Source organism: Heteronotia binoei, chromosome 13 (assembly GCF_032191835.1).
Source record: "Heteronotia binoei isolate CCM8104 ecotype False Entrance Well chromosome 13, APGP_CSIRO_Hbin_v1, whole genome shotgun sequence".
Classification (NCBI taxonomy): Eukaryota; Metazoa; Chordata; class Lepidosauria; order Squamata; family Gekkonidae; genus Heteronotia; species Heteronotia binoei.
The window spans coordinates 15,019,745-15,047,711 of record NC_083235.1 but is presented as its reverse complement, the minus strand read 5'-3'; the positions used below and the strand labels follow the sequence as shown (position 1 = coordinate 15,047,711).

General features: G+C 49.5%; 1 protein-coding gene across 2 annotated transcripts; it reads left to right on the top strand.

Annotated features, from left to right (window-relative positions):
• WDR13 (WD repeat domain 13) lies at positions 1-26,802 on the top strand. Of its 2 annotated transcripts, none has more exons than XM_060252731.1 (10): positions 1-122; positions 10,185-10,271; positions 13,662-13,902; positions 16,410-16,519; positions 17,409-17,539; positions 19,653-19,960; positions 21,557-21,737; positions 22,749-22,890; positions 23,723-23,841; positions 24,993-26,802. In XM_060252731.1, exons 1-10 carry the CDS (start codon positions 40-42, stop codon positions 25,175-25,177), a joined length of 1,587 nt encoding a protein of 528 aa, XP_060108714.1. In that variant the 5' UTR covers positions 1-39; the 3' UTR covers positions 25,178-26,802. The 2 variants fall into 2 exon arrangements, with proteins under 2 accessions (XP_060108714.1, XP_060108715.1); XM_060252732.1 differs by lacking the exon at positions 1-122 and adding an exon at positions 7,140-7,197.
• The last annotated feature ends 1,165 nt before the right edge of the window (positions 26,803-27,967 follow it).

Here is a 27,967-nt window from a genome sequence, read left to right as displayed (position 1 = left end):
GCCGGCTTCTCCGGACCGGGCGGGTTGGCTGGCTGGGCTATGGCGGTGCTGGGTGCCGAGAGGCGGAAGGGCAGCTCTGTGAGCTCCAGCGGCTGGGACGTCGCGGACTGGAGGCGATTTCTGTAAGTTGCCCCCCCGGCGCGGTTGGCCTGGGGAGCCCGGGAGGACTTGGCACCCCGCCGGCGGAGAGCACTCCCTGCTCTCCCTGTTCACTTCCTCCTTTGCTCTAATTCAGGCAGTTGCAATGCACTTTCCTAACTGGATTTTATTGTTGGGTGAACTAGCCAAATCCAGTTGGAAAGCCCATTGGAAATGCAAAAGTTTGAGCTTTCCCTGCTGGGAGAGATTGCCAGGCAATATTTTCCTCTTGAGAGGAAAGGAAAGGTCCCCTCTGCGAGCACCAGTCGTTTCCGACTCTGGGGTGACGTTGCTTTCACAACGTCTTGAAAGGGTGGCTCAAAATCCCCACCGAGGGATCCAGCAAGGGGTGGGATTCTCACTTGCAACGGGGGGTGGGAGCTGGGGAGGGCGAGGCCCCTCGCCTTGGAGGACGGAAGAAAGGATTTTGGGAGATGTAGTTTTCTGTGTGCAAGGAGGGGGAGGGTTGTTTTCCTGGAAAGGTCCCCTGTGCAAGCACCAGTCGTTTCCGACTCTGGAGTGACATTGCTTTCACAACGTTTTCACGGCAGACTTTTGACGGGGTGGTTTGTCCTTGCAAACGGGATGGTTTGCCCAGTCATCTACACTTTCCCCCCCTGCAAGCTGGGTCCTTCCATTTTACCGAAGGATGGAAGGCTGAGTCAACCTCGAGCCGGTTATCAGAAAACTCAGCTTCCGCTGGGGATCGAACTCAGGTCGTGAGCAGAGCTTAGGAGGACTGCAGTACTGCAGCTTTAACACTCTGCGCCACGGGGCTCTTTTTTTTTTTTTTTGCCCCTCTACTTGTTTGATAGAAGAAGGGATTCTGGTAAATGTAGTTTTTGTGCAGGGATGGGGAGAATTTTGCCCCCCCCCCCCCCAAGTCACAGCCTGTGGGGTTTTCAAGGCAAGTGCTGTTCAGAGGTAGTTTGCCTTCGTTTGCCTCTGCGTTGTGACCCTGGACTTTGTGGAGTTGCCAGCCTCCAGGTGGGGCCTGGAGAACCCTCGCTTTTACAACTGATCTCCATCTAGTAGAGTCTGGATCATCGCCCCTGGAGAAAATGGCTTCTTTGAAGGGTGATTTCTATGGCATTGTACCATACTCCCCTCCCCAAACCCCACCCTCTTCCAGATCCACCCCCACAAATTCTCCGGGTATTTCCAACACCAACCTGGTAACCAGGGATAGAATTCTAGCAAGATCTCCTTTGCATATTAGGCCGCGCACCCCTGATGTAGCTGTCTGATCCTCCAAAAGCTTAAGATCTTGGAGGGTTGGCTACATAAGGAGGGTGTGGTCTACTATGCAAAGCAGCTTCTGCTAGAATTCCACCCCTGCTGGCAACCCTACTTTCTTGGTGGTCTCCCATCCAGATACTAGCCAGGCCAAACCCTGCTTAACTTCTGAGATGTGATGAGGCTAGTCTGGAGCCTCCAGGATAGGGGAGAGATAAACAGAGGTGGTTTGCCATTGTCTGCCTCTGTGTAACAACCCCACAGTTTCCTTGGGTCTCCAGAGGCTTTTTTGAGCAAGGACGTACAGGAACGCAGCTCCGGCTGACTTGGCATTGGGGGTGTGGCCTAGTATGCAAATGAGTTCTACAAAAAAGCCCTGGTGGTCTTCCATCCAAATTCTAACTAGGTCCAACCGTAGCATATGTTACGTTTTAAAACATTGGATATTGGCTTCATTTATGCCTTGTTTTTCTCCCCAGTGGGGACTCAAAGTGGCTTAGATCATTCTCTTCCATTATATCCTCTTGTGAGGTAGGTTAGGCTGTGAATGTGTGATCGGCTAAAGGCTGCCCAGTTAGCTTCCATGGCAGAGCAGGGATTTGAACCTGGGTCTCTCAGATCCTAGTCTGACACTGGGACCAGTGCACAATGCTGGCTGTCAGTGGTAGAGGCATGGTGACTGAAAGGATCCTTCACAGAAGCACTGAACCTCTGAATCCCAGAGCCAAGAGGCAACATCAGAGGAAGGCCTCAGCCTCTCTGCCCTGTTGTTGGTCCTCCAGAGGAATAGGCTGGCCACTGTTTGAGACAGGATGCTGGACTAGATGGACCACTGGTCTGATCCAGCCGGGCTCTTCTGATGTTCTTAGGAAGGCCACGGCCTCTGTGCCCTGTTGTTGGCCCTCCAGAGGAACTGGTTGGCCACTGTGTGATAAAGGATGCTGGACTAGGTGGACCATTGGTCTGATCCAGCATGGTTCTTCTGATGTTCTTAGGAAAGCCTTGGCCTCTATGACCTGTGGTTTGCCCTCCAGAGGAACTGTTCGGCCACCATGTGAGACAGGAGGCCGGACTAGATGGACCACTGGTCTGATTCAGCAGGGCTCTTCTGATGTTCTCCTGAAGGCCTCGGCCTCTATGCCTGTTGTTGGCTCTCCAGAGGAACTGGCTGGCTGCCATGTGAGACAGGAGGCCGGACTAGATGGACACTGGTCTGAGCCAGCAGGGCTTTTCTTATCTTTCAGCAAAAATAGCTTACCTGCATTTACCTGGGACCCTTCCCTTGCTTCCTAGTCATGTATAGATCCTGGGGCCTGGTTCACTTAAGCAGGAACTGTAATAGTGATAGAATAGACTGTGCCAATTCAGACTGCAGGTGTTGGGTTCCAAGTCTGAGCGGTCTTTAATATTTAAAAAAATCCCTTCAAGTGGAAAGCTAGGACATCAGGGAGATGGGTTCTGCCTGTTCTTTTCTGTTGTGCTTGTTTTCTGCTTGCAGGGAGTTTTTAAGAGAGGGATCCTCCACCTGCATTCTGACACAGTGCCAGTTAACAGTATCAAATCTTTGCTATGTCATTTTCCTGCATGCATGAACCAGGCCTGGGCCTGGGATTCCTGCATTCTAGCTGCCATTCACCTGCAAAGTGGTGCTGGGTGACCTTGGAGCTCCCATTCTCTCAGCTTAACCTACCTCACAGGGTTGTTGTGATGATAAAATGGAAGTACAATCACACACTCTACCTGGAGTCCCTTGGAAGTATGGCACATGCTACAGATTTATGGGATGCAGTCACAGCTGGGTCCTGCCTGATTTTTCAACATTTGAATGCTCTGCGGCCTGCATTGGCTGCCTATAGAGTACCGGGTCCGTTTCAAGGTGTTAGTTTTGACTTTTAAAGCTTCGCGCAGCCTGAGACCAACATACCCGCGGGACTGTCTCTGCCCCGGAGGTCGCTTCGTTCAGCCTCCCAAGATCTTTTGACCGTCCCCGGCCTAAGAGATGCCCGTCTTGCCTCTACCAGGGCCAGGACTTTTTCAGTCCTGGCCCCAACCTGGTGGAATCAGCTCCCTATGCAGATCCAGGCTCTACCTGGCTTGTTAGCCTTTTGTAGGGCCTATAAAACGGAGCTGTTCTGCCAGGCTTTTGGATGAGGCAGCAGGCATGTATTTGTTAGATCGGCTGGCCTCCCTTGCTGTACCCTTCTGCCGTATCATCTTGCTATACCATTCTGCTGGATCATCCTGCTGTACTATTAACTAAATATTATAACTGGTTTTCATTGTGATTTTATTGTGATTTTATTACTACCTATATTGATGTACTCCGCTCTGAGCCCTCACAGGGGAATGGGCAGAATAATAATAATAATTAGCCTTATTGGCAATTGCATTTACATCTAAATAATAATAATAATTATTATTATTTAGATGTAAATGCAATTACAGATAAGGCTAATTATTATTATTATTATTTTGCCCATTCCCCCATGAGGGCTCAGAGCGGAGTATTATTATAATTATTTAGATGTAAATGCAATTGCAGATAAGGCCTATTATTATTATTATTATTATTATTATTATTATTATTATTATTATTATTATTATTATTATTATTATTTTGCCCATTCCCCCATGAGGGCTCAGAGCGGAGTATTATTATTATTTAGATGTAAATGCAATTACAGATAAGGCTTATTATTATTATTATTTTTATTATTATTATTTTGCCCATTCCCCCATGAGGGCTCAGAGTGGAATATTATTAAGAGATGCCCGTCTTGCCGATGGAGTGACTGTAAGCCACAGTCACTAAAGGGAACCTCCACATCCGGAGGCAGCAAACCTATGAATACTTGTGCCAGGAGGGAACAGGGGATAGGCCTTGGCCTGTATTTTCAAAGAGAGGCTGTAGCTCAGCAGTAGAACACCTGCTTGGCAATCAGAAGGTCCCAGGTTCAGTCCCCGGCATCTCCAGTTAGAAGAACCAGGAAGCAGGAGGTGTGAAAGACCTCTGCCTGAGACCTTGGAGAGCCGCTGCTAGTTTGAGTAGACAGTGCTGAACCTTGATGGACCAGTACTGGCCCTGATGTGCGTTCATGTATTTTGAGGGCTTATCGGTCCTCCACTGATCCACCCTGTTTCACAGGGTGCTGGAGTAGATGGACCACAGGTGCAATCCAGCAAGGGCTCTTTGTATGTTCTAGCTAGCCTGATCTTTTCAGATCTCTGAAGCTCAGCAGGGTCGGCCTTGGTTAGAACTTGGGTGAGAGACCAACAGGGAAGTCGAGGGTTACTATACAGCAGCAGGCAATAGCAAATCCATCTCCATTCTTTGACAAACTGTGCGTGAAAACTTATCCCCCCAACGAATCTTCATTGGTAAGAACATAAGAGAAGCCATGTTGGATCAGGCCAATGGCCCATCCAGTCCAACACTCTGTGTCACACAGTGGCAAAAAAATTTATACATACACACACACTGTGGCTAATAGCCACTGATGGACCTCTGCTCCATATTTTTATCTAAACCCCTCTTGAAGGTGGCTATGCTTGAAGCCGCCACCACCACCTCCTGTGGCAGTGAATTCCACATGTTAATCACCCTTTGGGTGAAGAAGTACTTCCTTTTATCCGTTTTAACCTGGCTGCTCAGCAATTTAATCGAATGCCCACGAGTTCTTGTATTGTGAGAAAGGTAGAAAAGTACTTCTTTCTCTACTTTCTCCATCCCATGCATTATCTTGTAAACCTCTATCATGTCACCCCGCAGTCGACGTTTCTCCAAGTTAAAGAGTCCCAAGCGTTTCAACCTTTCTTCATAGGGAAAGTGTTCCAGCCCTTTAATCATTCTAGTTGCCCTTTTCTGGACTTTCTCCAATGCTATAATATCCTTTTTGAGGTGCGGCGACCAGAACTGCACACAGTACTCCAAATGAGACCGCACCATCGATTTATACAGGGGCATTATGATACTGACTGATTTGTTTTCAATTCCCTTCCTAATAATTCCCAGCATGGCGTTGGCCTTTTTTATTGCAAACGCACACTGTCTTGACATTTTCAGTGAGTTATCTACCACAACCCCAAGATCTCTCTCTTGGTCAGTCTCTGCCAGTTCACACCCCACCAACTTGTATTTGTAGCTGGGATTCTTGGCCCCAATGTGCATTACTTTGCACTTGGCCACATTGAACCGCATCTGCCACGTTGACACCCACTCACCCAGCCTCAACAGATCCCTTTGGAGTTCCTCACAATCTTCTCTGGTTCTCACCACCCTGAACAAGTTAGTGTCATCCGCAAACTTGGCCACTTCACTGCTCACTCCCAACTCTAAATCATTTATGAACAAGTTAAAGAGCATGGGACCCAGTACCGAGCCCTGCGGCACTCCACTGCTTACCGTCCTCCACTGCGAAGACTGCCCATTTATACTCACTCTCTGCTTCCTATTACTCAGCCAGTTTTTGATCCACAAGAGGACCTGTCCTTTTACTCCATGACTCTCAAGCTTTCTAAGGAGCCTTTGATGAGGAACTTTATCAAAAGCTTTCTGGAAGTCAAGGTAAACAACATCTATCAGGTCTCCTTTGTCCACATGTTTGTTCACCCCCTCAAAGAAATGTAACAGGTTAGTGAGGCAAGATCTTCCCTTGCAGAACCCATGCTGAGTCTTCCTTGGTAGTCCGTCTGTAGCAGCAGAGATGAGCAAGAGTCCAGTGGCACCTGAAAGACAAACTGTATCTGCAGTAGGGCATGAGCCTTCGTCAGTCATGCCGAAATCTCCTCCCCTGTCACAAATTTTGTCAGTCTTGAAGGTGCTCCTGGAGTCTTGCTCTTTTCTACCTCTGAAAGTCTTTTCCCTTGAAAACTATAAATCTGCCATGATGATGATGCCTCGAATTCAGCAGGAGCTCACAGGAGCACAGCCCCTGAACCTTTCTGTCAGCCTCCCTCCTCCTCCCCACCTACCTTATCCATTGAATAGTAGGTGCAGCTGCATAACAATCCCTGGATTAGGAGAGCGGGCAGCTAGCCAGCCACCAGGAGCTTTGCCACACCCCCAGCAGCCCTCATTAACCCCTGGAGAAGCCCATCCCACTCTTTCTCCACTTCTTATGTGATTTTTGGCGGCTGGTAGTTTGCTGGGGGGGAGGCGGCCAATGAGAGCCCCAGGTGATCGAGGCCTGCTTGGGCTGGCTGGATCTCTAGCCAGCCCAAGCAGGCCTCGCTTGCCTGGGGACTCTCCTTTCTTGCATCAAGTTGCTTTTGGCTGGGGGGAGGGGCCACAAATGCTAATGAGTTATGCTAATTAGCTCCACCTGTTTTTCTACAAAATGACCCCTGATGATGATGATATTACCACCACCACCAGAGTCCTCAAGAACCATATTAGCCCTGCATCTTTTCTCTGGAAGCAACCCCAACATCTGTCTTGGGGAAGGATCCTCTCCAGCCTTTCCTTGCTCACAGCCTCTTTGCCAGGAAGGAAAATGAACTCTGCGCTTGCTCAGGAGCCCTTGGCCTGGCCAAATACATGGGATGGGAGTGTGGGGGGGGGGGGGCAGCGGCTCAGAAGGCAGGCTGAAACGCCGTCTCCCGCTCGGCCTGGCAACGGGTTGGGCTGAATGTGGGAACGCGCCGCGCGAGGAGGAGGAGGAGATGGTGGTGGCGGCGGCGGCGGCGGCGGCGGCTCAGTTGTTAAAAGGCCGCATGCGCAGCTGGGCGGGATCTGAAAAGCTCCACCTCTTCTCCTCTTTATTTTAATTTTTTTGGCTTTGACGTCGGCCATCGCCGAGACGGAGCGCCCGGGAGCCGCTGCAGGTACCCGCCCGCCCCAGCCCCTTGTCCACCTCCCGGGGAGGGCTCCTCTGCTTTCTCCCTGCAATTCTGCAAGCCCTGGCCCCAGGGAAATGGCTTTATGCAGTCCCCCCCTCCCCCGCGCCCATATTCTGCCACTTTCACATCCTGCGATGTGGGCATCTTCTGGTCTCCATGGCAGCCAGGTCTCTTTAGAGCATCTCCATCTCTCCCCCCACCTGCGCATCCTTTAATGACTGCGGTCCTTCTTCTTTTCCTCCGCCCATCACCATGGCAACAAACCAACGCCACCCCCTCTGACGCCTTCCTCCCCACCCACCCCTTTTCACAGGGTCGCCATTATTAATCCCCTGACCTATAAATTGCACCCCCCACCACCACCTGGATTATTTGGATGTTGCCATCCCCGTTTTATTGCGCCCCCCGCCCTCCTCAAGAAAGGCGTTTTCCTATTCCTCCGCCTCCCCTTTGGCCCGGTTTATTCCTGAGTTGCCGTCGGTCTCTTTGCAACCCACCTGGCAAAATGACTCTGTTGTTTGAATTCTGTTTGGTGGAGCGGTGAAGTGTGCAGACTCTTATCTGGGAGAACCGGGTTTGATTCCCCACTCCTCCACTTGCGGCTGCTGGAATGGCCTTGGGTCAGCCATAGCTCTGGCAGAGCTGTCCTTGAAAGGGCAGCTTCTGGGAAAGCTCTCTCAGCCCCACCTACATCACAGGGTTTGATTCCCCACTCCTCCACTTGCAGCTGCTGGAATGGCCTTGGGTAAGTCATAGCTCTGGCAGAGCTGTCCCTGAAAGGGCAGCTTCTGGGAGAGCTCTCTCAGCTCCAGCTACCTCACAGGATGTCTGTTGTGGGGGAAGAAGGTATAGGAGACTAAGCCGCTCGGAGTATCTGATTCAGAGAGAAGGGCGGGGTATAAATCTTCAGTCTTCTTCTGTTGCCCAAGATGCTGTTCATGGAGACCCGGATGGCCTGTTGGGAGGCAGGGTCTTCAGTTGTTAGGGATGCCAGCCTCCAGGTGGGGCCTGGAGATCTCCTGGAATCACACCTCATTTCCAGACTAGAGATCAGCTCCCCTGGAGAAAAGGGATGCTTTGGAGGGTGGACTCAGTGGCATTGTACCTCGCTGAGGTCCCCGTCTTCCCCAGGCTCCATCCCCAAATCTCCAGGAGCTTCCCAAAGTGGATCTCACAGCTCAACACACACACCCATCCCCCACCAGTGGCTAGGGAGAACCTGGCAACCCTACCAGTCGTGGGTCCCTTGCAATGTTCCCTCTAAGCTGCAGAGTCTTGTGAGCAAAAATTCTACTTTGTGAGCTGCTGGCATTACAGTTGTGAGCGACTGCATCAGATAGTGTGCTCTGGGGTGGGTCCTCCTTCCTGAGCTAAGACAAAAATGTGTGAGCTGGAGGCTAAAAATCTGTGAGCTAGCTCACGCTCACTCAGCTTAGAGGGGACACTGGTCCCTTGTACGCCAAGGCCCTGCCAACTTTCTGAGCTTGAGGCCGGGCCCCCGTTCCGGCCTGCTGTTGGCAAGAATCAGGGTATCGAGAACAGGGGGGTGTTGCAGTTCTGATGCTTCACTCGGGCTGCCAGTTGGCTGTCTGGCATGGGGAATGTTCTGGCCAGGATGTGGAGACAGCACCCAGGCTCCACTGGGTAAAATCTTCATCTCCTTCCCCTCCCAGAAACAGAAGGGTGTCCAAATGAGGGGTGCACAGTGTCTCCACAATCACCCCCCATCCTTGGTATGGATTCCCTGCAGCTTCTAAAAATCCTGGCGAGAGAGCTGTGCTGCAGCGTGGGAGGGGGAATGGTGCATAATCCCTTGTATTTCCCCAGCCACCACCCCTGCGAAGTTTAGGAAACTGAACACCTAAAACAGTGGTCCCCAACCTTTTTGGCACCAGGGATCGGTTTAGTGGAAGACCATTTTTCCCATGGACCAGCAGGGAGTGGGGGGGAGGTGATGGTTTTGGGATGATACAATTGTGCACTTTATTCTGGTGTGGTGGTGAAGTGTGCAGACTCTTATCTAGGAGAACTGGGTTTGATTCCCCACTCCTCCACTTGCAGCTGCCAGGGCCAGATCTTAGGGGGGGGGGCAGGGGAGGGGTGCTTGCTCCAGGCGCTGACAGAGGGGGGGGCCGCCAAATTGGGTATGGAGTCCATTGTGTTCTATGGAACCGTAAAATAGAATGGCCCATAAGGGGGCGTCATTTTTTAATTTTGCCCTCCCTCAAAAAACATGTAGATCCGGTCCTGGAAGCTGCTGGAATGGCCTTGGGTCAGCCATAGCTCTTGCAGAGCTGTCCTTGAAAGGGCAGCTTCTGGTAGAGAATCATAGAGTTGGAAGGGACCTCCAGGGTCATCTAGTCCAACCCCCTGTGCAATGCAGGAAACTCACAAACACCTCCCCCTAAATTCACAGGATCTTCATTGCTGTCAGATGGCCATCTAGCCTCTGTTTAAAAACCCCCAAGAGCTCTCTTAACCCCACCTACCTCACAGGGTGTCTGTTGATGGGGAGGAAGATAAAAGAGATTGTGAGCCGCTCTGAGATTCGGAGTGGAGGGCAGGATATAAATCCAATGTCATTGTCGTCTTCTTATTATTGTTACATTGTGGTATGTCAGGGGTGGCCAACGGTAGCTCTCCAGATGTTTTTTGCCTACAACTCCCATCAGCCCCAGCTAGCATGGCCAATGGCTAAGGCTGATGGGAGTTGTAGGCAAAAAAACATCTGGAGAGCTACCATTGGCCACCCCTGTGATATGTAATGAAATAATTATACAACTCACGGCCCAGTTGCTAACAGACCACGGACCAGGACTGGTCCACAGCCCAGGGGTTGGGGATCCCTGACCTAGAACACCATTGCTTAGGCACCCAAACTGACATGTGGGGCAGTTAGATGATTTCACACTTTCCATGCCCGGGTTTTGCCCCTCTCTGGCACTGACTCCCCTTTCCCCTCACTGCTCCAGGCACCCGCTGAATAGCCCCCCTGCCCGGCCGGTGGCGACGAAGGGCATGGCCGCAGTTTGGCAGCAGGTTTTGGCTGTTGACGCAAGGTAAGTCCAATGGGATGGTTTGGAGAGGGTCCCTGGAGTTGGAGATTGCCCCGAGTTGATGGTTCAGAAGACAAGCTGCCCTCCATCCAAGGCTGTAGATGTGTGGCTGCCCACGCAATTCTGCTTTGATTCAGGGCGATTCATTGGGCAGAGCTCTCCTCTATGCACTGTCCTCTCAGTCAGTTGCAAGAATTGAAACCACCCCTCTGACCAGTATCCCATCTAAACCAGGGGTGTCAAACATGTGGCCCAGGGGCTGAATCAGGCTCCCGGAGGGCTCCTATCAGGCCCCTGAGCAACTGGCTCTTGTCCGCATCCTTCTCAGTCTCTCTTTCTTTCTTCTACATCTCAGCTTGCTTTGCAAGACTTGCTCAATCACACAGGAACTACAGAGCAAAGCCTCTGTTTTTTCTATTGGTTGAGGCTCCTCCCCCTCCTGGTCCCATGGGGAGGGAGGAAAAGAGCCAAAGTTTCCTTTGCCCAGTTCCCTGGATCCCATGGAAAAAATACAAAGAAAGCACCTTTGACCAACAAGTGCTAATAATTTAAGCACGTTTTATTTAAAATTGGTTTTAAAAAAAAAGTCTTTAGTTGTCTTTGTCCTTTGAAAAGTTTATATCTCTGCTACCTCATTTTAACATGGCCCAGCCCAACACAGCCCAGCGTGGCCTGACAAGGTCTCATTTAGGTCAAATTCGGCCCTCCTAACAAATGAGTTTGACACCCCTGCTCTAAACTGTGGAGTCTTGTGAGCAAAAATTCTACTTTGTGAGCTGCTGCATAAATTAGCTTGCTCTGGGGCCATTTCTTTCCTGAGCTAAGACAAAAAATGTGTGAGGCGGAGGCTAAAAACTATGAGCTAGTTCACACTTAACTCAGCTTAGAGGGAACGCTGCCTCTGACATATCTGAAGACATGTGTGTGCGCACAAAAGCTGATACCCAGAATTTTACTTTGTTGGTCTTAAAAGGTGCCACTGGGTATCTGAAGAATGACAACTGCATAATGCATAAGAAAGCTTATACCCAGAATTAAAGTTCGCTGGTCTTCAAGGTGCCACTAAACTCAAACTTTGTCCTCCTGCTTCAGCCCAACACAGCTGCCCACCTGAACCAGACGCAACACTGATTATTATATGACTGAGCTGTTAAACCAGAACTGTGGGCAGAGTGGTATGGCTGATTTAGGGCAGGGGTGTCGAACTCATCTGTTATGAGGGCTGGATCTGACATAAATAACACCTTATCAGGCAAGGCTATGTCAGGCCGGGTCATGTGTGTACCTATTTTAGATTAGGTAGCAGAGTTATAAACTTTTCAAAGGACACAGACAAACACGACTAAACATATATTGTTTTTACTTAAAACATTAGCACTGATTGGTCTTAAAGGTGCTTTCTTTGTATTTCTCCCATGGGATCCAGGGAACAGGGCAAAGGAAGCTCTAGCTTGTTCCCTCCCTCCCTAGGGCACCAGGAGGCAGAGGAGCCTCAGCCAATGGAGAAAATGGAGGTTTTGCTCTGTAGCTCCTGTGCGATGGAGCAAGCCTTGCAAAGCAAGATGAGAAGCAGAAGGAAGCGAGAGAGAAGAAGGAAGCAGATAAGAGCCAGTTGCCTCATTCAGCCCCTGGGCCACATGTTTGACACCCCTGATTTAGGGATCAGTGTTTAAAGGGTTGGGATGACGAATTGAATATGAAGACAGCTGCCTTCAGGGGCTAAAAAGCAAACACACTGGGCCCTGGGGGTAATCAATCTCAAGCAAAGGAAACCCCCAGTAAATAGTACGTTACAGTCTTCTCTAATACTTTACCATGTATCTCCATGAGTAGCACCGTCAGAGACTTTTCCATGTAGCTACCTGGAGAATTTGTAACCGAGTTTTGGTGAGCAGTTTTGACTTATGGAAGAATGGACTTGGGAGTATGTTTATATATTTTTGTTGTGTGTAATTTCTAACTGTACTATTGAAAGTTCATTACTTATTTTGATATTGTCTGAGAGGTTTCTGTTTGGTATTATTATATACAGGGCTGGAATTCCAGCAGGAGCTCCTTTGCATATTAGGCTGCGCCCCCGCCCCCCGATGTAGCCAATCCTCCAGGAGCTTACAAATAAGAGCCTTGTAAGCTCTTGGAGGATTGGCTACATTCAGGGGTGTGTGGCCTAATATGCAAAGGAGCTCCCGTTAGAATTCCACCCCTGATTATATAATATTATATGATAAAGTATTAGAGAAGACTGTAATGTACTATTTACTGGGGGTTTCCTTTGCTTGAGCCTTCAGGGGCTAAGCGACAAGTCTGAGAAGTCAACAGAGGGAGTGGCCTTCTTGACCAGGAGAAAGTCAGCCCTGTCAAAAGAGAGACTCAGGTGGGCAACCGTGTTGGTCTGAAGCAACAGCACAAAGCCAGAGCCCAGGGGCACCTTTAAGACCAATAAAACGTTATTCCTGTTATAAGCTTTTGTGTGCATGCAGACTTCTTCAGATATATGAAAAGGCGTGCATGCATAGGAACGCTTATACCCAGCATTCAACTTTGTTGCTCTTGAAGGTGCCACTGGACTCAAATTATGGAGGCCCCAGCAAGGGGTTTTCAAGGCAAGTGAGATGCAGAGGCGGTTTGCCATTCCCTGCAGAGCCTCCTCGGTTGGTCTCTCAAGCGTTAACCAACTTTGCTTCGCTTCTGAGATTGGGCAACACCATGTAACCTGTCCTAGATAAGTTGTCAACAAATTAACAAAACAGAGGGAAAGGCCACCTCTCACAGTTTTGTAGACAAAAGCTGGCTATGAATTCAGGAGCTAGTAAATTGGACCGCAAGCGTACCTTCTTCCCATACGATTTGCAACTGCAGGAAATTCAGTCCTGTCTGCATGTCGATACAGTACTGCAGTGTTGTCTTGCTGCCCTTGTGTGGTAATGTGAGAAAGTGTTTCGAACTATTATTGTAAGCCGCCTTGAGCCCCAACCAAAAGCTGCACATGAATGTTTTGGTAGATGAAATGAAATAAAACAGGGCGCTGTACTCCAGAGAATCTTGTACGCAGGGGTGGAATTCTAGCAGGAGATCCTTTGCATATTAGGCCACACACCCTGATGCAGCCAGTCCTCTAAGAGCTTACAGAAAAGAGCCCTGTAAGCTCTTGGAGGATTGGCTGCATCAGGGGTGTGTGGCCTAATATGCAAAGGAGCTCCTGCTAGAATGCCACCTCTGCTTGTATGAAAGATTCTCTCCACTCAGTTGGCGCTAACTTAGAATAATGTTTTTTATTTAACTGGGTATCCCCTCTCCCCAAAGGGGGCAAAAAGAGTGGGGCAGGCTTTGCCAAGGTTCTAGTTGCTTGGCCTTCCAGCAGCTGATGCACCAACACCCCCCCCCCCATTGCAGGTACAACGCATACCGCACTCCAAACTTCCCCCAGTTCCGCACGCAGTACATCCGCCGGCGCAGCCAGCTGCTGCGGGACAACGCCCAAGCTGGCTACGACCCCTCGATCCGCAAGCAGTACCTGCGCCTGCGCAGCCAGCTCCTGGCCCAACGCTACGGCCCCCTCTCCGAGCAGAGCAGCTTCCGCGCCTACAGCAACAGCATTGTCCGAAGCAGTCGCACCACGCTCGACCGCATGGAGGTAACCGCGGCTGCCGTGCCCGAGAGCAACCAGGGAATCGGAGCCATGCCAGTCCCCTGCTTGGGACAGGGAGTGTCTCATACTTTCTGGGAGTTTGCAGGTGGCTGATCTTGGGTGGGGAGTGGCAGCCAATGTTATGCTCCCTGTGAGGAGAGAATGGCCCCTCTATCTAACCCCTTTTATCTAAGGGGTTAGATAAAAATATGGAGCAGAGGTCCATCAGTGGCTATTAGCCACAGTGTGTGTGTGTGTGTGTGTGTGTGTGTGTGTGTATAGAGCCACTGTTTGACACAGAGTGTTGGACTGGATGGGCCATTGGCCTGATCTAACATGGCTTCTCTTATGTTCTTAAGCAGGTCCGTAGCTGCAGTGTGGCCCAGGTGGGGCCAAGCCACTCCATTCAAACCCCCTTTCCATCTGTATGGCCCCTCCACTGAAGGTCCTCCAATCTGCCCCCTTTGCTCACCACCTCTTGCCGCCACTCTGAACACATGGTGCATGCGTGGGGAGGCTTAGTTTGTGGCATGAAAGCCGCCTCCCTCCCATTTGCGTTCTGAGAGAGTCGTTGTGGGATAGATCTCTCTCCCTGGTCCAGCAGCCACAGATTCTTCATTTCCCTGTCTGCACATGCTTCAGGCTCTGTGAGATGTCCAGGGCTTTTTTTTTTTTTTTACAGCAGGAACTCCTTTGCATATTAGGCCACACACCCCTGAGGTAGCCAATCCTCCAAGAGCTTACTGGGCTCTTAGTACTAAGCCTACTGTAAGCTCCAGGAGGATTGGCTACCTCAGGAGTGTGTGGCCTAATATGCAAAGGAGTTCCTGCTACAGAAAAATCCGTGGATGTGTCAAGTGTCATTTTAGGCCCTATGCCCCCCCCAAACTAAAATTTTATCTGCTGCCCCCCCTACCTAAAAATTTCTGGCTACTGGCTTGCCTCTAAGTGCACGATTCATCGCAATACAAGATTCTCTAAGCCAGGGGTGTCGAGCTCATCTGTTATGAGGGCCAGATCTGACATAAAGGAGACCTTGTAGGGCCGGGCCGTGTGTGTCATAAAATGTAGTGCCAGGGAGCAGAGATATAAACTTTATAAAGGACACAGACAAACGCAATTAAAGGTTTTTTTTTTTAAAAAAATCCTTAAAGTAAAACATGCTTAAAACTTTAGCACTTGTTGGTCTCAATGGTGCTTTTTTTTGCATCTCTCCCAAGCAATCCAGGGAACTGGGCAAAGGAAGCTCTGGCTTTTTCATTCCTTCTCCAGGGGACCAGCCAATAGAAGGAAGAAAGGTTTGGTGCAGTCGCTGCTGTGCAATTGAGAAAGCCTGGCAAAGCAAGCTCTCCTTCCCCCCCCCCCCCAAGAGAGGAGCCTCAGCCAATTGAGAAAATAGAGACTTTGTTCTGTAGCTCTACTGTGCAATTGAGCAAGCCTGGCAAAGCAAGCTGTGATGCAGAAGGAAGCAAGAGAGAGGGAGAAGGTAGCAGACGACAGCCAGTTGCCCGGGGCCTGATTCAGCCCCTGGGCCGCATGTTTGACAACCCTGTTCTAAGGTTCTGCTCCATGCAGCACAGCATCTTTTGCCACCTTTATCAAGGCCTCGCATGTCCTGTGAACGTGCAAATTAAATTAAATAGGCTACAAAGACTTGCTTGCTGTAATTCTGGTCTAAATTAAATAGGCGGCAAAGACTCGTTCCAGTAGTCATGATAGGCTTGTGAAAAGGGACTAGAAAGGAAAGGGCATTGAACAGGGCAGGGAGATAACCTATCTGTCCTCAGAGACTTCGTCAGACTCTGCTAATGTATTGGCAGTCATGAGGGCTAGAAAACTGGCAAACAAACACCTGCATGGCTTGGGACTGAGGTATCTGAAGGACCCATCTTCTCCCATCTTCTTGCCCAAGGATTAAGATCACAGGGTGAGGTCCTTCCGACTGTCCCTCCAATCATAGAAGCTTGTTTGGTGGGTATATGAGGGCCTTTTCAGTGGCAGCCCCACAGTTACCAGGGAGGCGTGCCTGGCTCCCTTACTTTTGATCTTTAGGGGGCCACTGAGGATACTTTTATTTAGGGCTGTGTTTGTTTAACTCCTCCACCTGCTGGAATGGCCTTGGGTCAGCCATAGCTCTTGTAGGAGTTGTCCTTGAAAGGGCAGCTGCTGTAAAAAGCTCTCTCAGCCCCACCCACCTCACAGGGTGTCTTCTTTAAGTCCTGAGTGGGTATTTGAAAGTTGGGGGTTCATTTTTTGAAAGGTATTTTATTTTATGTCTTATCTACATTGTAAGCTGCCTTGAGCTCCCTAAGGAAGAAACATGAATAACGTTTTAAATTAAAAAGCAGAACTAAGTACTGAATTCTAGATCCCAGTTTCTTTTAGCAGTGCCTTGCAGTTCCTCTTGTTATAACAGTTCCCTCCCCTGAATCTCTGCCCAGCTGGGACATTAGCACTGCCCTGGTTCTAGCATATCCTGCTTGCAAAGGTAACTGCTGTCTGTTGAATCATAGGATTTTGATGACGACCCAAGAGCGCTGGGCGCCCGTGGCCACCGTCGCTCCGTCAGCCGAGGGTCCTACCAGCTGCAGGCTCAAATGAACCGAGCCGTTTACGATGAGAGGTACGAGATCACCAGAGACTTGATCTGGGATAAAAGTGGTTACGGGGAACTCCCTTTCCCCCAATTGATCTCCTTTGTTGCATGCTGTTCGTTGATCATGTAGTGCAGGGGTCTCCGACATGTGAGCACATTTGGGATTCTGGGCACAGCACAAAATGGCTGCCACAGGAGGCAGAACAAGCCTCAAAACGCCTACTGTAGCTTACTTTTGGTCACAAAGTGAAGATTCTTGTGCTGGGGTGGCAGCTGCTGCCAAAGCAACATTGTAAAGAGAGCCAGTCTGGTGTAGTGGTGAAATGTGCGGACTCTTATCTGGGAGAACCGGGTTTGATTCCCCACTCCTCCACATGCGCCTGCTGGAATGGCCTTGGATCAGCCATAGCTCTTGTAGGAGTTGTCCTTGAGATGGCAGCTGCTGTAAAAAGCTCTCAGCCCCACCCACCTCACAGGGTGTCTGTTGTGGGAGGAGAAGATATAGGAGATTGTAAGCTGCTCTGGGTATCTCAGAGAGAAGGGCAAGGTATAAATCTGCAGTCTCCTTCTTCTTAAAGATCTGCACAGCCAACCAAATCTTCAGTGGCCCTTTGGAAGCCTTACTGAGCAAAAGCTCCCCCCCAGCCCCACCCACTTTCTAGAAATACTTGATGGGCACCAGGAAAGATAGCAGAGGTCAGAGGACATCCTGGTGCCCGTGGGCACCACGTTGCAGACCTGGATGTAACATATGACCAAACAGTGGTCATTATCAAGACGTCTGAACTTGGTTCTCACTTCGATCCAGGAAATGAGGTCTGTGAGAAAACAGCCTCTGTGCTGTTTCCACCTCCTCTGTTAGAAATGTAGCTCGTGGAGTGCCCCTCCTTTACCTTGGCATCTTGTATTCCTCCAGAACCCCAGGCAACGTTGTCCCCACTTCGGTGGCAGAAGCCAGCCGTGCCATGGCTGGGGATACTACACTCAGTGAGAACTACGCTTTTGCCGGCATGTACCATATCTTTGACCAGCATGTGGATGAGGCCGGTGAGTACAGCAAGCATTCTGTAATGAGGGCATGGGGGGGCGGGGCTGGTTGTACAAGCAGCATCTCCCTTTTGGAGAACTGAGTCATGTTCATGGCATGCAGAGGGCAAGCGAGGGGTCAGGAAGATCTTTCTTTGCAGGAGGAAGATATGAGGATGGTAGGAGGGGTATACAAACCACCACCATCCTTTTTGGGTCTGTTGGACCCGAAAGATATTGGTATTCCTGAATACCTGTATTGGTATTTGGATAAATATTTGGGAAACCCAAATTTATTCGGCTCCATTATACTCTATAATGGAGAACTTCACTCACCGAGTTGTGCTGCCTTGGTGGCACAACTCAGGGAGTGGACTGAAAACATTTAGGGATTGCAGTCTGTTTAAATGGCTTCTAGCCATGCCCCAAAACCCCTGAATATTGGTTTTTATTAGGGTATGGCTATTTTCGTAGCTGAATCAGCATCTCCCTTTTGGAGACCTGGGTCATGTTCATGGCATGCGGAGGGCAAGCCAGGGGTCAGGAAGTTCTTCCTTTACAGGAAGAAGATATGAAGTTGGTAGGTGGGGTATACAACCCCCCCCCCCCTCTTTCAGGTCTGTTGGACCCGAAAAATATTGGTATTCCTGAATACCTGTATTGGTATTTGGGTAAATATTTGGGAAACCCAGATTTATTCAGCTCCATTATACCCTATAATGGAGAATTTCACTCATCGAGTTGTGCTGTCGTGGTGGCACAACTCAGGGAGTGGACTGAAAGCATTTAAAGAGATCGCAGTCTGTTTAAATGCCTTCTAGCCGTGCCCAAATAAAAACTGAATAAATATTGGCTTTTATTAGGGGATGGCTATATTCGTAGCCGAATCAGATTGTCTAATCTGTATTCAGCTGAATAAGTACCCCCAAAGTAGCAATAAGGTATTTTGGGGGGCATGCAGGGCTTTTTTTTTTTTTTTTGAGCAGGAACGCAGTTCCGGCTGACTTGGTGTCAGGAGGTGTCAGTAGCCTAATATGCAAATGAGTCCCTGCTGGGCTTTTTCTACAGAAAAGCCCTGTGTGAAGCAATGGTGATGTCGGGGTGTGCGGCATAATATGCAAATGAGTTCCTGCTGGCCTTTTTCTGCAAAAAAAGCCCTGGGGGGGTATGTATTGGCTTGGTATATACCAAATGCACATCCCTCGTTGGTGCCTAACAAGGGCCCTGACCTAGATGGGCCAGGCTTGTCTGATCTCATCAGTTCTTGAAAGCTAAGAAGGGTCTGCCCTGGTTGGTACTTTGATGGGAGACCACCAAGGAAATCAAGGGGCAGAGGCAGGCAAGAGCAACCCATCTCTGGCCTTGAAAACCCCATGAAGGGTCACCATAAATCAGCTGCGACTGGAGGGCACCTTTTTGCCACCACCAGCTAGCGAGTCTGGATAGTTGTTATCCTTGGGGTGGCAGCAAAAGGTATGAGAAGTGGAGGGCTGTGAAAGTTCCGATATGCTGCAATCATTAAGTACACTTCAGTGCTGCTGAGCGCTGTTCAAATGATGGTTCCCTTCCCCACAGTACCACTTACACATTCCTTAGGGAAACCAGAGTAATTAAGAGAACCACATTCTGAGGGGTGAATGGGAAACGGCTGCTTGTACGCAGGGTCAGCGCTAGGGGTTCTGCCGCTCCCAGCAGCTCCGTGTTGCGCCCCCCCCCCCACGTCGGGCCCCTCCGCACAGATTCCCTCGAGGGCATCATCGTGCAGGGCGGCGTGAGGGGAGAGAGCGATGGCTGGCGCACAAGAGTGCTGCTGCACCGCCGCTTCCCCCCACGCTGCCTGGCTGCTTTCAACCTGAAAGCAGCCAGGCAGCACTAAATCACCGCTCTTCTGAGGCTGCCTCCAAAGAGTACAGCGGCTCAGCAGCACCTTAGGAAGGGGCAAGGGGAGTAAGGGGGTGCCTGGTGGTGCCCCCAGGCGGGGTAGCGCCCTAGGCAGCCGCCTACCTCTCCTACTCCCACACGCCGGCCCTGCTTGAACTTGGAGTGCAATTTAGAAGCCTGGGAGATCCCCAGCCTCTTGGAGGGGTGTTCTGTCAACAGCTGGCTAACTTCCACTCCCCTCCTTCCTCCCCAGTGCCCAAGGTCCAGTTTGCCAATGACGACAAGCACCTCCTAGCCTGCTGCTCTCTGGACGGCACCATTTCCGTATGCCAGCTGGTACCCACCCCTCCAGTGGTGCTGCACGTCCTGAAGGGTCACAGCCGCGGCGTCTCTGACTTTGCCTGGTCACTCTCCAACGACATTATCGTTTCCACTTCGCTCGATGCCACGATGCGCATCTGGGCCACCGAGGACGGCAAGTGCATCCGGGAGATCCCAGATCCGGATGCGTCGGAGCTGCTGTGTTGCACATTCCAGCCAATGAACAACAATCTCACAGTGGTGAGTAAAGAGAAGACCCTCCAGAGGCGATGGTCGTTTTCTACCAGCAGGCAATGAACAAAAATATATTGGACCTTTGTTATCTAGGACAGCCCAGCCCAGCCCAGCCCCTCTCCCTTCTACCCACGATGGAGGCTTTCTCTGGCTTAAAAACAGCACCTCCTGTTTCAGAAGAACAGAATCCAGATTGGAACAGCTAACTTTCAGTCCAGTAGCACTTCAAAGACTCAACAAGATTTTGGGGGTATAAGCTTTCAAGATTCAATGCTGCCTTCATCAGAAGAGTGGTAAGCTGCAGTACTACAGTCCAAGCTCTGCTCACACCTTGAGTTAGATCCCGACGGAAGCTGGGTTCAGGTAGCTGGCTTAATGCTGACTCAGCCTTCCATTCTTCCGAGGTCGGTAAAACGAGTACCCAGCTTGGTGGAGGTCAAGTGTGGATGACTGGGGAAAGCAATGGCAAACCACTCCGTAACAAAAAGTCTGCCAAGAAAACGTCCTGTTGTGACATCACCCCGTGGGTCGGTAACGACTCGATGCTTGCACAGGGGACTACCTTTACCTGACAGAGGGAGCTTTTGACTCTCAAAAGCTTATTCCCCCCAAATCTTGTTTGCCTCCAAGACGATTCTGGACTCAGATCTAGCTGTTCTTCTGTTGCAGACCAACATGGCTACCCGTTGAAAGAACCCAGGTTGATTGTCCTTACCGGTTTTTGCAGGCGTGGGAAGGGAGGTGAGAAGAAGGATCTAGGGGTGCGAAAAGGATCTAGGGGTCTTAGTGGACCATACGCTGAACATGATTCAACAGTGTGATGTGGTGCCTAAAAAGGCAAATGCAATTTTGGGCTTTATCAACAGAAAGTAGAGTGTCCAGATCACGTGAAGTGATGGTATTGCTTTACTCTGCTCTGGTAAAACCTCACCTGGAGTATTGTGTTCAGTTTTGAGCAACACATTTTAAGAAGGATATAGGCAAGCTGGAACGGGTCCAGAGGAGGGCGACAAAGATGGTGAAGGGTCTGGAGACCAAGTCCTATGAAGAAAGGTTGAAGGAGCTGGACATGTCTAGCCTGGAGAGGAGGCAGCTGAGAGGTGATTGGATCACCAGCCTCAAGTACTTGAAGGGCTGTCATATAGAGGAGGGTGTGGAATTGTTTTCTGTGGCCCCAGAAGGTCGGACCAGAACCAGTGGGTTGAAATTAAAAGATTTTCTGGCTCAACATTAGGAAGAACTTCCTGACCGTTCGAGCGATCCCTCAGCGGAACAGGCTTCCTCGGGAGGTGGTGGGCTCTCCTTCCTTGGAGGTTTTTAAGCAGAGGCTAGATGGCCATCTGACAGCAATGAGGATCCTGTGAATTTGTGAGTTTCCTGCATTGTGCAGGGGGGGTTGGACTAGATGACCCTGGAGGTCCCTTCCAACTCTATAAATATGATTCTAAGAAAGTATGTTACCGATGAAAGCCCTTCCCTTCAAGGGGTCCCAGCTCCCTAGTAAAGGGGCGGAAGTGAGGAAGAAGGTATATGTATTTTTCATTCTCCACCTCCTGCTTTATGGGACGGTATAAAAACTGAGATCTTTATCTTGCCTGCAAGGTGGGGAACGGGAAGCACAACCTCCACGTGGTGAACATCTCCACGGGGAAAAAAGTGAAAGGCGGCTCAAGCAAGCTCACGGGCCGGGTTCTTTCTCTCTCCTTCGATTCCCCCGGACGGATCCTCTGGGCGGGAGACGATAGGGGCAGCATATTTTCTTTCATCTTCGATATGGCGACAGGTAAGCCTTGATGGAGTGGGTTTGGCAGCAGGGTAAAAGATAAGGAGCCCTGTGGCAGAGTGGTAAAGCTGCAGTACTGCAGTCCTAAGCTCTGCTCACAACCTTTCGATCCCAGCGGAAACTGGGTTCAGATAGCTGGCTCAAGGTTGACTCAGCCTTCCATCCATGAGTCCCCAGCTTGCTGGGGGGAAAGCGTAGATGACTGGGGAAGGCAATGGCAAACCACCCTGTAAAAAGTCTGCCGTGAAAACGTTGTGAAAGCAACGTCACCCCAGAGTTGGAAATGACTGGTGCTTGCACAGGGGGCTACCTTTATCAGGGCCCTGCATACCTTAGAGATTGCCTTTCCCCGTATATGCCCAGCAACCACTTCGGTCCAGGTCTCAAAACCTGTTGACAGTCCGCAGCATTAGGGAAGTTAGGCTTCAGTCAACTACAGCCAGGGCCTTTTCCGCGGCTGCACCTAGCCAGCTGGTGGAGTGAGTTGCCGGAAGATGTTAGGGCACTGCGAGAGCTCCCACAGTTCTGCAGGGCCTGTAAAAAGGGCACTCTTCCACCTTGCTTTTCCTTAAGGATAACTTACAGCAACGGACCATGCCCATAAACCGGAACTTAACATCATTCTGGACTTCCTACCACGCTATGGCGATTTGGGGTCCCTTGGAACATCTAACATTGACTGTACTGCTACCATCGAAATTTAATTGCGTCGTGAATCATTCTACTAGCATCTACTGTTACGTTGTTTTTAACTTATATTTGAAAAATTGTTTTATGTCTGATGTATTAGCGATGTTTTATCTTGTTTGGTCATTTTTTTGACCCTAACCTGTGAGCCGCCCTGAGCCTGCCTTCGGGGGGGGGGGGAGGGGGGATATAAATAAAATAATTAAATGAAGCCTCGATGGAGTGGGTTTAGCAGTGGGGTAAAGGCGTTCTAAAGGGGTGGAGGAACGAAGGCCTGGTCTGGCTGCATCACAGCTTCCTGCTTCTCTCCCTCCTTCCCTAAAGGAAAACTGACCAAGGCCAAGCGCCTGGTAGTGAACGAGGGCAGCTCCATCACCAGCATCTCAGCCCGCTCCTGGATCAGCCGAGAAGCACGGGACCCCTCTCTCCTTATCAACGCTTGCATTAACAAGCTGCTGCTGTACAGGTGAGGTTCTGCTGTGCTGGCAATAAGACTAAGTCTCATTAAGTTCTACATGGGGGTGGCCAAACTGCAGCTCTTTCACCCAGATGGGTGCAGCTCCCGGAGACTGAGGAGGAATTTAATGCAGGTTTACTCTCAAGTTAAGCGTGTTTAGCATTGGGACCTCAGTCAGCCTCTGAGCACTGGCCCATAGGAGGCAACTGTATCTGGGGTGTGTGAAGCAGGGAAGGAGGGGGAAATAAGCAGGCTTGCAATCTCTTCTCCTCCACTACAGAGGTTGCCTGGAAACCTAGAGCAGGGAGAGTGTACAAGAGCCGAGGAAGCCACTGGAAGGAGGGGTGGAATTAAAGATGGTGGCACAGGGTTCCCTCTTCATTTCATAGCTCTTAGAGGAGTTGTATTTACTAACCTTGATGTCAAGGCAAAGAGAGATGCATAATGATGCAAACAGTGGTCAGCGGTATACATGTGTGTTTCCTTCTCCCATTGGTGCCCAAAAACCAATTCCCTAACCTTTCCCTATGCTGGTCTTACAGGAACTGTTATTCCCAGTTGTTTTTTAAGTCTCCTTCTAGCATAGTCACGTTGTAAAGTGCTTACTCATGTATTTTATTTTTCTGTGCAAAAAGTTTTAATAGAGACACGTGTGTAATATTTGTTCATGTCTTGTGGCTCTCAAACATCTGACTCTTACACTAAGCAGATTTGGCCATCCCTGGCCTACACAGACAGTACTAAAAAGCCCCCTGGTCTTATGGGGTGGAAGACATGATAACTAGCCACAGATTGTTTGGCATCTGATTCTGCTCCTCTCCCCCCACCCCCCTCCCCACAGGGTAGTGGACAACGAAGGGACACTCCAGCTTAAGAGAAGTTTCCAGATACAGCAGAGCTCCCACCCAGTTCGCAGCATCTTCTGCCCGCTCATGTCCTTCCGGCAAGGAGCTTGTGTTGGTACGATATTAATGGGCCTAACCTTTAATTGCAAAGGGGATGGAGGGTGGTTGCTCTGGGATTTAGGGAGTTCCTGTGGCTCAGTGGTAGAGCATCTGTTCGGTATGCAGAAGGTCCCAGGTTCAATTCCCGGCATCTCCAGTAAGGATCAAGTTGTAGGTGATGAAAAGGACCTCAGCCTGAGACACTGGAGAGCCGCTGCTAGTCTAAGCAGACAGTACTGACTCTGATGGACTGATGGTGTGGTTCAGTTATCAGGCAGTTTCATCTGTGCATGCGAATTCTTCACCAAGCCTGCCTACTTCTCCATTTCAAACAGCAGCCAGTACTAACGGTAAAGGGTTAGAAAAGGCACTCTCCTCAGTCGTGAGGGGCCTATAATTAGATACTCTGACCTGGATGGTCCAGCCTGCATCTTGTCAAATCTCAGAAGCAAAGCAAGCCCCAGCTGGTACTTGAATGGGAGACCACTGAGGAAGCCCAAGGTTGCTACATGAGAGCAGGCAATAGCCAACCAGCTTCAAATTTTATACTTGCTCTCCTGCCTCACTTGGACTTGATCAGACAGCCAGGAAAATGGCCAAATATTTATCTGAACTAGATAACGCGCAACATCAGAGAGCTTTAATGCTGGCTAGGATGAATGCATTTCCCTCCAACGTTCTCTATGGGAGATTTCTTCAAGTCCCCTACAGCGACATTGTCTACGTGGGTCAAGCTCGCCTGATTCCATCCAGCATATTTTATTGAACTGCCAACTGTATACTAATCTCTGGAAGGTTCTGTTAAGATAGTCTAAATAGGATGGATTGCCGTTTCCTACTAAATGACAACATAACCAATAGCACAAGAGCTGTTGCCAAATTCTTGGCTGAAATTGTCAAAAATTATTCTACGCAGGTTTTATTGTGATTCTTCATATTTTAGCGTTTTATGTTTTGAACAGATATACTGGATTGTTGTTTGGCTGACAAATCTCTGTATATCTCTTTTGGTTATGCCAATAAAGGTGTGCTATTGCCAGCCAACTCTGTCTATCACCTACGAGGTCACCCTAACTCGGCTGCAACTTGACGGCACTCTCCCCCATTGTAGTTACAGAGAGATGCCGTCTAATAACTCCTCTTTCTCTCTCTCTCTCTCTCTTTAAGTGACCGGCAGTGAGGACATGTGCGTCTACTTCTTTGACGTGGAACGTGCCACTAAGGCCATCGTGAACAAGCTGCAGGGCCATAGTGCGGCCGTGCTGGACGTCAGCTTTAACTGCGATGAAAGCCTGCTGGCCTCCAGCGATGCAAAAGGGATGGTCATCGTCTGGAGGAGAGAACAGAAATAGCAGACCCCCTCCCCCTCCAGCAAGCGGAGAGGAGTACACGTACCGAACAGGTTGTGGAAGGAAGCAATGTAGAATGGCAGTCAAGAGCCCTGAAAAGGAACACACAGGCTTTTTTTCTTCCTCTTGCTGGTAATTTTGCACCCTCTGCACATAGGAAAATGCCAAGCATATCGCTATACTGAAACAGCAGTCATTGCTTCCCTGCGTTTCGGTTAGCAGCTTTGTACAGAAGGAAGGGGAATCAAAAGACTATGTGCTGCGTCCTTCCTTTCATTTTTGACTTTCCCTGGACGTTCTCTCCTTTCAATGGCAGCTACAGCTGTCACCACTGTCAGCTGAAAGGGGTTGGTACACCTCTGTTAACTGTTAATTGACGAGATAGGATCTGGAACCGTGGGGCTTCTCTTCCAACTTGTACACCCGAGGACTGATGACCACAGTTCTATGTACAGCCTGCTCTGTGAAACAGCTTTGGTTACCCAGTTCCTCCCAGAAATGCAAGGGCCAGTAACAAGCAGCATGGCAGTCATGAAAGCTCCAGACTCGGTACTGTACTGAAAATCAACTTCCTTGCCTCGTGTCAGGTATCAGACGGAGACATCTCCTCAGAAGGATTAGCTGGCGAGATTGGTCTCCGTTTTGGGGCTTGCAGACTTCTGAAGCTTTTCACTGACTTAGCCTGAGAAAATTCCAGTTGCTTGGCTCTGCCTAGAGCTCTTTTTTTTTCACCACGTCTCTTGGAAACAAAATTCCAGTGATTGAATGTCTTCCCTGTTACTGAAAGGAGAAAGTTAACACGGGGGCCAAACTAGTGCTATGTAGAAGCAACGTCCTAACTGATTGGAATACTGCTGCGGGTTGTGGAATTCATACAAGCTGTGGCTGGAATTCTCTGAAAGCCGTATGGAAGGACAAATGCTCCTAGCAGCCGTAGCCTAAATGCGGATGAAGCCAAGTTTATTAAGCTGCTGCTGCTGCTGCAAAAGCTGTATGAGGAAAAGGCAGCTGTGTGCCGTTACGGCATGTATAGTGTTTTAGTAAGGGGTCGGGGCAAGTTGTAATGAAACTTCTCTGTATTGTGGCTGTGGTAGTGACTTCCCTGCTGTTTTGTTTTTTGTCTAGCGTGAACCAAGGAAAAGGATGTTGATTTAAGTTTTACTAAGCAGCACTGGGAAAGGTAATAGAAGTGTTTTTTCAGAGAGGTGTCCAGATGCTTAAAACCTAATTAAATAAAGGGGGGGGGGTGTTCTAAATTCCCTGTTAAGCATGAGATCAGGAGCGGGACCACTATCAGTCGAAGTACATGCTGGACACATTTTTAGGCTATAAAGCCTCTTGGCAAGGCTGGGATCTGTGATGTCCAAGGTCAGAGAGTTATGACAACATGCAAATGTTTGTAACAAGCAACATAATTGTTCCAGCTCCAGGAAATTATTTGTAGGAATAAGGGCACCAATAATGGAGAGCAGACTGTAAAGGGACAGTTTAAAATAGTATAGGAATCTCGACACTAATTTCCCCCAGTCTCATTTATGCAGATGACACAGCCACGTTTCTGAAGAATTGCAAATGGCAGTTTACGTTAATTCTAATTTTAACAAAATAAATTGATGATTTCAGTTTGATCAACGGTGAGAGTGTTTTTTTTTCTTTTAACCTGAAGGCATGAGCCTATTCTTGAAGTGGCGTGTTCTGTTGTTGCAAAACATTAAGCACGTACCAGATTGTGTATTACCTGTAGGAATCTACAGTTTGGGTACTCAGAGATTTCGAGCAACTGAAGCTCAAAAAAACTGGTACCAGGACCGGTTCCGGTTCAGAAGCAGGGAAGAAGTTGACCAAAATGAGACAGACACACAGGACAAATTCCGAAGAGCATGGACCTGGTGAGGGGTCGTTTTGTAGAAAAATAGGTGGTGGAGCTCATTAGCATATGCTGCCCCCCCCCCCAGCCAAAAGCAACCCGACACAAGAAAGGAGAGCCATGGGTGAGCGAGGCCTGCTTGGGCTGGCTAGAGATCCAGCCAGCCCAAGCAGGCCTCGCTCACCTGGGGCTCTCCTGGCCGCCTTCGCCCCAGTCAAAAGGCCAGCAAGCCACCTGCAGCCCCAAATCACATAAGTGGAGAAAGGGTGGGGTGGGCTTCTCCAGGGGTTAATGAGGGCTGCTGGGGGTGTGGCAAAGCTACTAGTGGCTGGCTAGCTGTCTGTTCTTTTAATCCAGGGATTGTTATGCAGCTGCACCTACTATTCAATGGACAAGGTAAGTAAGTGGGAAGGAGGGGTGGCGTCCAAAAGGTTCAGGAGCCGCGTTCCTGTGAGCTCCTTCTGAATTCAAGGCCTGGGTCTGGTCATGTATTCAATAGCTACAAACTAATTTTTTTTTTTAATTCAACCCTATAAAAACCTAGTATAGGAGCAGCTCATTCTCCGTTAGCACCTTTACTTACAGGAGAATGATGATGTCCTATCATCATTCACCTACATCCTGAGATGTGGGAAGATCTGCTCATTAGTTCTTCAAGGCGGCAAAGGAAGGAAAGAATTATGTCTCATTGGTTCAGAAATATTACAGTTTAGATGGCTGGATAAATGTGGGTTCACCTACAAAAGACATGGATATTAGGAGATAAAAGTTCTTTTAAAAGTCTAGCTTAAGGGCCATGGCTCAGCGGTAGAACATTTGATTGGCATGCACAAAGTCCCAGATTCAAGCCCTCCTGGCATTTTCTGTGGATTAGGTGGAAGATGATGTGAAAGACCTTTGCCAATTCTGAGTAGACAACACTGACC